General features: G+C 42.9%; 1 protein-coding gene across 4 annotated transcripts; it reads right to left on the bottom strand.

Moving 5' to 3' along the window:
- Positions 1–2,830: 2,830 nt before the first annotated feature.
- LOC125014358 (calcitonin gene-related peptide-like) lies at positions 2,831–8,210 on the bottom strand. Of its 4 annotated transcripts, none has more exons than XM_047595350.1 (5): positions 8,065–8,210; positions 6,947–7,038; positions 5,853–5,987; positions 3,929–4,113; positions 2,831–3,706 (listed from the first exon to the last, which is right to left on the bottom strand). In XM_047595350.1, the coding sequence occupies exons 2-4, from the start codon at positions 7,030–7,032 to the stop codon at positions 3,954–3,956; spliced, it is 381 nt and encodes a 126-aa protein (XP_047451306.1). In that variant the 5' UTR covers positions 7,033–7,038; positions 8,065–8,210; the 3' UTR covers positions 2,831–3,706; positions 3,929–3,953. The 4 variants fall into 4 exon arrangements, with proteins under 4 accessions (XP_047451306.1, XP_047451305.1, XP_047451303.1 ...); XM_047595349.1 differs by having other exon boundaries at positions 3,929–4,116; XM_047595347.1 differs by lacking the exons at positions 2,831–3,706; positions 3,929–4,113 and adding an exon at positions 4,449–5,053.
- Positions 8,211–10,381: the final 2,171 nt, after the last annotated feature.

Below are 10,381 nucleotides of genomic sequence, written 5' to 3' on the forward strand. Positions count from 1 at the left end.
AATAACCAGCAGCTAGCAGTCTGCATTAGTCTTTAGTGAAGAGCTAAGACTATCTAGGAAACTAGTAAAACTTCAAATTGTTCAACTGTTCTGAACTGTCTTCTCGCAAATCGCACTGATCAGTTTGTTCAAGGTTTTTTAATTCCTGATGGCCGTGTTGTGAAAATATCATATGCATTGGATCATTGGCCAACAATCATCCATTGGCTTGAGGCATCACCTAACCCTATGGACAAGCTGTTTACATCTGTTTCAATAGCTTAATGCTAAGCTATTCTTAACTAGCTCTATGAAAATAGCTTCAAACATTTGCTCATATTTAGCAAAACACACGAGTTTCTTTATTATTTATTTTATTTTATTTTTTTAATTAGATAGAGAATTTGTTTAGCAGCATTTGCCAAACACATTTATTCCATAAGGCTTAAACATTGACATTAACATTGACAAAAGTTGCTGGTCAAATTTCAGATGTGGGTTGATGCCGTATTGAAAAGTTGCTTACCACAAAGAAAGTGCCGGTGATCACTATGGAGATGAAACCAATACATGTTCAGCTTCCAATACCTCAGGGTCAGGACAGTAAAGCCCAGGAACTAATATTTTTTTCAGAAACAGTGCTGACAGAAATATTAATAGCCTACAATAAGTTACATAAGCCAGAGGAACATCATGACTTCATGACATGTCGTCATAACTTCAGCTCTCCCTTTCCCAAAATCCCAAACTGTTCCTTTAAAATATTAAAAGGAAGCATCTTCCAAAGCCTCAGGTTTTGAAATGAGTTTGCGGTGCAAGTTTCTCGGAACTGGACTGCTGGCACGTCTTCTCTCTGGCGATGGGGGCTCACTTCTTGGTTTCTCTTATACGAACCGTCTAATTCCCCACTGGAAGGGCCCCATTCAAAGCAGCTGTGTACCATTAGGACTGCTATTCTCATTGGCATGGTGGGATTGTTAGATTACTGCTGAGAAAGAAGCTTAAAACCAAACCGACCCCACGAATCAGACCTCAGCCTCCCGTCCCCCTCAATTATCAGAATATAGAGATGTTCTTTTCTTTTTTCCACCTCGGTCACGCAGGAAAAGTTTCCAAGTGGATTCCAGCATGGCTCCAAGTTCTTTACAGATTTTCTCCAGACAGACAAACAGACAGACAGATAGTGAGACACGGAGTGGAAAGACTGCAAAAACAATTGACAGATGAGGGTTTTAAGGCTTGAGGGGGGAAAAAGCACAAATCCCCTTCTCTGTTTGTACTCCGATAGCATAAGTTCACATATTAGTCATACATATCCTCTCATCTGGGAAATAACAAGTCATCCAGATGAACAGTTGGACTTATAACTGCTCATTTACTGCTCCAAGTGTCTACAGTGTGGATCCAGCGATCCTGCTGTTGACGGTTGCTGTTTTTCCCTCATTTGCCTTTACACTTGATGCGATGTATGACAAAAATACATTTATTTTCTGTCACTGACAGCTCTTGCATGCATGCGCCCGGTACACAAAGTAACGAATATCCTGCATTTGCTCTGGTGCACACTTGGCATTCATCCATGCGACCAAACAGGATCAACTACATCCTGTTTTTCACTTTCACTCTTGTTGAATAGACTCATTATCCCCTCAATTTCCAGACTTGCATCCCATATTTGTCATCCAAAACTGAAGGCCCTTTATTTGTCCTCCCTTAAACCTTAAACTATTTTGTTTTTAGTTCTCTGTGCTTTTTCTGGGAACGCTACACCTCAGATCATTTGAAACCACTGGCAGCACGCACAGGGTGTGTTTTTGTTGGGAAAATACAAAGCTGTAATTTATGTTTTCATGATATTGATCTAATCAAAATGTTTTATTTCATGCTACAGAGCTTGTGCAACAAGAGTAATGTTCTATTTTTCACTAATGATGTTGACTCTTTCTTTGGGTTTTGTAGTTTTCTTTGCAAGTACTTTGCCAAGTAGCTTCCTAGTAAAACCAGTTTTATAGGAGACCACTGAAGAGTACGTGCTCAGTTCCTGGATCCCTCAGCTGGACCAGGACTGTCATTTTATTGGCCAGAGGGAGAAGAGGTTCATACGAGGCCTGATGCCTTTTCATTCATGATACACACGCAGGAGTGTTTATTGGTTTTAAGGCTCACAGTAGTTTTCCTTTCTTCACTTGATTGATCAGTTGTGAAAATAAACCACAGTTGCTACAGAGAAAGTTAAGGAAGTTTTATAATTGCTGGGGACTTTTATTTTTGTTATTTTGGCTTCATCTCTGGAGGCAGATCAGAGAGTCTGCAGAGCCCAGATGAAACCTCTGCCAAGATAATTACTGTACATTGCCATCTATTGGAGTGGTGCTGTAAGAACAACTGCACCCCTAAATGTTCACTCGCTCTGCATATGAATAACCATTCGAGTTGGTAAAAGGCACAATATTTAATATTAATCTAATACCTATACTTGTAAAACAAAGATTTTGCTTCAGTTTAAATGGAGATACCGTCTGACTGTAATCAGTGTTCACCATTAGTAGAGCTAAAGAAGAACAAGTCTGACAGCAGGTATAGCTGTCTTTTATTAGGCAATTCCCCATGCACCTTTTTTTTTTCTTGTATCACGGTGTTTCTCAGCGCATCCAAGCCACCGTGGCATCAGTCTGAAACACTACCACTGAAACGGATGTGTATACACCTACTACGCAACATATTGTGACTGGATTTGATTTTCAGTACTTGGTTGTGTTGTGTGCTACATGTTTGCAGGATGTGATTGTGCATCTGTCAGGTTGAAATGTCGTCAGATGTTTAATCTATGAATTGCACAGTACTCTGCTGCTGTGGGCTTCTTATCATTTATGATTCATGGACAATATTAATAGTACAAATATAAGCTTCTCATGGTATACCCATCCTCTCAGTCGTGCAATGTCTTTCTGTATCTGTTTAAAAACCCTTGAAGAACAACACACGTACCCCAAGCCCGAGTGTATCTAAAATACATTTTAATCTTGCTGAAATTTGTTTTCACAATATCGTTTACAATATTAATCTGTCTTCATTCTCTTCATCCTCGCTCGGGTCTTCGTTAACAGAACTGTACAATCATGTTCATGTAAATTGTTCTACATCAAGGCACAAGACAACAGCCGTTGTGGGGGGGCCTTGGGTAGGCTGATCTTTAATGGCATCCCTCTGGCACACAGGAAAACAGGGTACCCTCAGGAGGATAAGGGAATTATGGGAAATGCAGAGGTACAGATCTGAAAATGGGCATGAGGGGAGAGGGAGAGGAGGCATGATGGGAGAAATGTGCTCTAACGAGGTGAAGGGGTTGGGAAAAAAAATAAGTTGATAACCACTGCTGCTTTCAATTTATTTTCCAATGATACTCATGTATAAAAAAGAGGAACCATTGGGACGTATTTTTTCTTTCTTCGGGAGTTCATTTGTACATGTACATAAAGTGCTTTTTTTTTCTTCTTTTTTTTTCCTCTTATTTGCTAAAAGCAAAAAGTTTCACTAACAGGATGAAAATGGACGGGACAAGATGTCCTGTGGCGATATTTATTTTATTTATTTATTTTTTTTATTATTTTTTTCCCCGTAAGAATATGAAAGAGTGGATAAAGGGCCATTTCTGTGTTTATGTTCTGCTCAATTTTGTCCTAGTTGATTTTTGTTCTCAGGTTTTTTTCTTGACAGGTTTCAACCTCTGAAAGACAAAAAGACAGACAGAGAGAAAGACAATGTAAGGTGTGGCATTCAAAGGGCAACAGCGAGTGCAGCTCATCGCTACTCTATTTACAAATCATTATGGTTGAAATGGGTATCCGTCCTTTTATTCTATTCATTTATTTTGTTCTATTTACCCAGTGAAGGAGGCAAATCAGAGTCAAAAATCAGGAAGGAAAAAGGAAAAAAGGACTTTATTTACCGTGTCCCTGAAGGTGTTGGGGTGCTCACATCTGGATGCTTCTCCTCCGCCTGCCGAAAGCCTTGGCTCCGACGTTGGTGGGGACAAAGTTGCTGTTGCCCATTCCCCCCGACCGGCTGAGGAAGTCTGCCAGGCGGTGAGTCACGCAGGTTGCCGTGTTGCAGGCTCGCTTCTGTGCTGTAACGCTGCTTCAGGAAAGCAAACTGGGGTTAACGGCGAGATCTGGTGGGACATTCATCTATGCTGTACTGAAACACACACCTAAACACACACAGCAGCTGCACATTTTACACATTAAACATGCAAGTGTTAATCGGGTATATTCTCCACTATGTCCGTTCTTACCTTTGCACTTGGTGAGAGTTCCAGAGATTAATTTAGAGGCTCTAAAACGTTTTATTTTAAAATGCTCATACTGGCTCTCCGCATGTACCCACTGACTGTGGTAGTGTCCCTAAGAATGAAAATGCTCTAAGGCTTCCTGGTAGAAAAATACGTTTATTGAACAACAAACATGGTGTCGCATGAGTGGATCATTTATTAATGGTTCGATTAAGTGATCGCTCTCAACTCTGAAATTTCTTGTAACGCCATCAAATGGCTCCACGTACAGTACACAGAGATGGATGTCTGAAACCGGCTCCTGAATTACATTTGTGAAAATGAAGTCTGATTGTCTGGGATAATCAAAAGGGACAAAACATTCTCTGCCAAAAAAAAAAAAAGGAAGGAGAGGAAGAAAAAGAACTGAAAAACTGGTTGCAGTTCAAAGTCTTCTCATGTCAATCAAGCAGGTAAAGTCAGCATGCACTTGCCGATCCGGGAAGAAACTGGGATGAGGAGAGGCAGATGGCAAAGGCAGGAGGAAGGAGGAAAGAAGAGGAGAGGAAATGGGGGAAAGGTAAAAGAGGGGCAGAGGGTGGACGACGAAGGGGTTAGATGTTGTCAAACGTCTCGCCGTAGCTTGCATAGCTGTCGCTCTCAGGCACACTGCGCTTCTTGCCGGGCGTTCCAGCTCCCACGTTCGTGCGAGGGAATGTCTGCAACTTGTGCAGCTCCTGAGACAGTTTGCCCAACACACAGGTGCTGAGGTTGGAGCAGCGCTTGGTTATGGGCCTGTCCATGCTGTCGGGGAGGGGACACACAAAACACATGCAGAGAACAGGCTCATAGATGAGGGAAAACATGCACAGAAAACTTCCTTTATCACTCCATTTCCTTACACTTGCGCGCCATTTAACTCACATGCATTTCGTTCTCATGCCATCAATGGGTTTATAAAAGGGTAAAAATCAAAACATCCCAGTCCCTCAATGCATCATGCCCCCTCTCCTCCTTCCCAGCATCCAGATAGCTCGTCATCTGTCCCCTCATGCAGCAAAAACCTCCTCCCCCGTCCCAGTCAGACTGTTACACCCACAGAACGAACAGAAACCAGTCGCTTCCCACTGTCATGCAGCTTCGCTTAATCGACATCATGCACACTTATCCATTCAGTTAAGCATACACTGTTAACATGCCCGGCAGGCAGGCTCGAAATAGTTGTTCATTCACACAAAGTCAAATTCAAACTCATCCATGCGGGAGCAGGGTCTTGACAGAGAATCGTGATTTTACGTTTCTTTGTATTAGCACGTTGAGTTGTGATTAATATGTTTTTTTCTCTCCTCCTCGCTTTGCTAAGAAGTACATACCTCTACGCCTGATTGAACCTAAGTGGGGAGCTAAAAAGAGGCATCTTCAAAGAGTGAAATCAGAATGTGACGTGGCCCCAAAGGTTCTGGATGGTAAAAAGGCCTGTGCATTTTACCTTTTTCGTTTACGTTAACCTGTTTCAAATCCTTCACCGGCTGTTTCTGTGCAGGGAGGAAACGTTAAAAAGAGTTTAAAAAAAAAAAAAAAAAATAGAAAGAGGCATCTGTACCTGTTTCCTTCAGTCGCTTGCTGCTCCAGCTCCTCTGCCGTCATCTGCACAAACTCCTTGACGATGGCGTTGAGTAACCTTCGCGCCTCGTAGTCCGTGAGCGTGACTCGGTCTGACATGGACTCTAATCCCGGTCTGTGGTGAGGGGGCGAGTGAACAGGGGGGCAGTTTACAGGTCAGGGGGTTTAGGAGGGGAAGAGATATTGAGAAAAGGATTAATGTAAATCCTTCACTAGAGTTATCACTTGCAGTTAAAAGGTGGGGTGGAGGGATTCGGGGGGGTGCGTCGGGGTGGGGTGGGGTGATGGTGGAGCGGCAGGATGGATAAGGGGAGTTGGACGGGAGGATTGTGGGGAGGGCAGGGTTGGCTTAGACGTCACCAACTCTCAGAGGGATGACGTCTGAAATAGAGGGCCCCCGGCCAACATGGGGGAAACAATCTACGGAAAGTGCCCCATCCGAGAGAGGGGCTGATGTGAAACCAGCTTTAGATTTATTACAAAATCGATAGCTTCATGGGAACAGTGTGGGGAGTGGCTTGAATGGGGCTTCATATAAATATATAGATCCCATTCATCTTTCCCTGAAGTGAATTACTTTTTTTTTTGTTTCCATTAGGGTTGTTTTAACAGTTAAACTGAGAACATGTTCATCCATTTACATTTGAGATATACTCTAATAAGACTATGTGGCTGCAGACAGTTTAAAACAGACAAATGACAATAAAACCTAGTCCTATAAGTTAATATTAGTTATTATTTTACTTGTGTGCATCCACATATATGTATTTTTTACTGTTTCTACATGTATGTATCTCTGAATGCGTTCGCCCATTTAATCTTCCCCAAACATCCTCTACATTGTTTCTTCTTTACCAGCACTTTTTTTAAAAAAGAATAATATAAATGAAAAGTAAAAGATACAGATTTCATGTCTTTTAAGACAATGTTTTTACATCCTCCCCACAGGTTTCTGGCGTTACTAACAACACTTTAAGGAATTTACCAGAATTGTACTTATCCACTCATTTTAAGTTGCTGGGTAATGTCAGCTGAGAGCCTGAAGTGTAAAATGTGAATTGCTGAGTGTCTCACCTGGCGGGGGCGGCTTGTGAGCAGTACATCTGGCAAATGACCAGGGCGTAGGCAACGAGGAAAGCGGAGATCTTCAACATAACCATGGTCCCCTACACAGCAAGAAAGACATCCAACATCAGCTTCTTTTGCACAAGACTGCTGTCGCTCACTCACGCCTCTCGAAATAAGTTCTCAAGCCGCAACAACAGCGTCTCTACGTGTGTCTGGGAAATGGACTGGCTGGCGACTGATCTTCTTGTGCTGCTGGAAAGGAGCTGCAAAAGCAAAATGTAATTTCCCAGAGAGGTAAGCTTAGTTCTACCCACATCTCAGCTTGCTGTTACTTAGCTCTGGTCCTCTACTGAACATCCTCGCACATAAAAACCCTTCAGAAATGGAGCCACATAACAATCTCCCCTACTGTCCTTCTGCAAAACACGCTGTTCCTCTAGAATATCCAGCCGAGAGCACAGGACAGGTAGTTCTCTCATGTTGTATGCTGCATGTCCCGGAGTCTGACATGCCTGCGGATTGGAGTGTGTGTGTGTGTGTGCATGTGTGTGTGTGTGTGTGTGTGTATGGGGGTAGGCAGGGGTCCTAGGCTGTGCAATGTATGTAGCATTTGCTAGCCTTGGAAGAGGAGGGGTGAAAAGAGAAAGTAAGTGGAAGGGGTGGGGGGGCTCCAAGCTTGCCAACTCCCTAAGGGACCAGTGCATTAGTGTAATGAGCTGCCAGCACTCTCTCTCTCACTCACACACATGGTCGGTGACACTCGCACACACTCAAACTTGGTTCCTCCTGCCCATTTTCCCCTGCCACTTGCTGTTCTTCACTGAAGCCGCTTCTCATTTTTGGGCTTACGTTTGCCTTCCTGTACTGTTTTTTTCTCTCTCTTTGCGTGTCAGTCTGTGGCCTTCAAGTTACACAATGGACCTTCACAAAATGAGCGGTGGTCGGACTGGTGACCCAGCAGCCACACTGCACTCCCATTACCAGGACTATCACATCGCCTCAGCCTTCGCACACCTTCACACTCTGATCCACACACACGAAAAAACCAACCTCTCGGTCACATTTACAGTCAAACTGCCTTTCCAACGCAATCACCCAACACAACAGCAAAAGTATGCACTTACCTTCAGTGATAATCACCCAGCAAAAAAAATAAATAAATATATATCTCTTTGAATCTCTATGCAAAACGCAGTAAGTTGACTTTCCCTCAACTTGCAGAACAATTCTTGATTCTGTTGCATGCAGTGCCCAACGCACCAGCCTATATATCCCACCACTTGGATTTGTGCATTGACTGTGTAGGTGTTTAATTATCTGCCGGCAGCCAATCCCGGCGCTCTGATGCTACGGTCAGCCAATGGGATGCCTCCCCTCAGCCCTGGCTCACTAATAAGGAATATGGCTTTGCACTGACGTCATTCCCCAGTCACTAAGTGCTCCATTCACAAAATCCACCAGTCATTTGGGCTATTTGCTATCCCCAATTTGCATTGATGTCATTAATTAGAAAGGAGGCAAAGCAAACTGGGTGTCTATGGGGAAGCATCACTAGCAATAAATATTTTAGGAACCTTCCAAAAATGGTATATTTCATGCTATATCTCAAATACCAAATCAATACGGGTACCCCCCTCCCCCAGCACCACCAAAACCCTCCTCAGTAAGCACTTGCAGGCGGGGCCATCTACTGGGGAGGGATGTATACTACACAGTGACGCACTCTTGGGCTCCTCATTCATAACGCTGCTTGGACATCACTGACTCCAGCATCACACCCACTGTAGTTCAGCTCAGTATCTACAATCAGTCTGCAATTGATTTGATTTGAGGTAACATGATCCACTTGACCAGAGTTTAGAGACTGCAGATATCAAAGTTCCAATTTAATTACTTTCCATCTACAAAACAACATTTCTTATACAATAAAATTTTTGTATTTTATCATCGGTATGATTCACCTAAAACAGTTACCTGTTTAACTGCGTGCTGTGTCTGCTTTAAAACGTGAGCTAAGTATGACAACCTCCCAGTCACACATCAAACCGTATTGAGTTAATAAAGTGATACCACAGTCAGTAATGATCACTGCTGCCTGGGCCTCCTCCTCCCACACACTGAGCAAACGAGTTGTCCTCGGCAAAGACCAATCGATGACAGCCTCCGACAGGAGTCGTTTCTCAAAAGCAATTACACAACTGTTTGTCGTGCACCGTCGTCTCAATTCCCTTCCTTTTCATTAGTGTGCAGGGCGGTACGCGGGTGTGTGTGTGTGTGTGTGTGTGTGTGTGTGTGTACTGTACGTGTGTGTGCACATGCCTCATCCGCTCTGTTCACAGTGTGTTTGAAATGTGTGTGTATCTGTGAGCACTCAGTCCCTGCACAGTGGACAAAATAAATGGGCGTCCGGAAGGTGTGTATGTGTAAGATTGTATGTCAGAGTAAAAGAAGGGGAGGGGTTGCCTCTCCTTGTCTGCGTCATAGAGGAACCCCATTAGACAGGATGAGCCTCTTAGTGCTATTGAGCCACAAGGCTCACCCATGTTAGACGCTAAATCACCGCTGAATGGACAGCTGCCTGGTCCCAGGCCACATCTAAGCATCGGCATCACTTCTCTACCTGCAGTTCTGCACACACTGGAGAACAGGTGGAAGCAGACACTTTCTCATCATCATAATCACAACTTTTTTTTATAAAACTTTTGCACTGGTTTTAGTGTTTTTACTCTCTATTAAAAACTTTGAAATCTCATGGAACATGGACAGTATTAAATTTACGCAGGAACCAGTGGGAGATGAAGACTCATGAAATCATTCTGTGATTGCACATCTGTGACACTAATACAATACCAGGAACCATTACTTTAATTATATATAATGCAATTATCAATGCAATTAATGTTATTAACTGATTACAGAAACATGTCCTTCAATGATATCCTCCAATTATATTTTTCCATAGAATCTCTGTGAAAGACAATATGTTTGCTCCATGATGACTCTTAGCTTTCGAGTCTGTCTTTTCCACTTCTGTTAAAGCTTCATGTATCTATATTTGTGGCCAAGCCTCATTTGATTATCACTTCTAATTTATCTCAAAGGTTAAGTATCACCACTACTATTTGTTGTGTCCAAGGTGTACATATGCCACATGGCGAGATTATGAAAAGCTGTGCTCCCGGGTGAGAGAAAATGTCTGACCCCTGATGAGCAGTAACATCCCCCCTGCTCATGGAAAGCACTCTTGATAGGCTTTTATTCATTTAATTATGTCTAGCCCTGACATTAATTATTTTGGAGACTCCCACGAAGCTCATGCAGGGGTTTAAATGGGCTGCTAATTAGGTCAGTATTTTAAAAACAAAAACCTCCCTCAACGAAATGTCCTTCTGATCCCCATTTGCTGCACATATATTTTAACTGTTGCTTTTAAATGGAGGT

This window comes from Mugil cephalus, chromosome 10, assembly GCF_022458985.1.
Source record: "Mugil cephalus isolate CIBA_MC_2020 chromosome 10, CIBA_Mcephalus_1.1, whole genome shotgun sequence".
NCBI classification, from domain to species: domain Eukaryota; kingdom Metazoa; phylum Chordata; class Actinopteri; order Mugiliformes; family Mugilidae; genus Mugil; species Mugil cephalus.

Coding starts and splice junctions, on each gene's coding strand:
- LOC125014358 (XM_047595347.1), bottom strand. CDS start 7,032: ATGGTTATGTTGAAGATCTCCGCTTTCCTCGTTGCCTACGCCCTGGTC. Junction 5,988..6,946: donor TCACAAGCCGCCCCCGCCAG/GTGAGACACTCA, acceptor CCCTCACCACAG/ACCGGGATTAGAGTCCATGT. Junction 5,054..5,852: donor CAAGCGACTGAAGGAAACAG/GTACAGATGCCT, acceptor CCTCCCCGACAG/CATGGACAGGCCCATAACCA.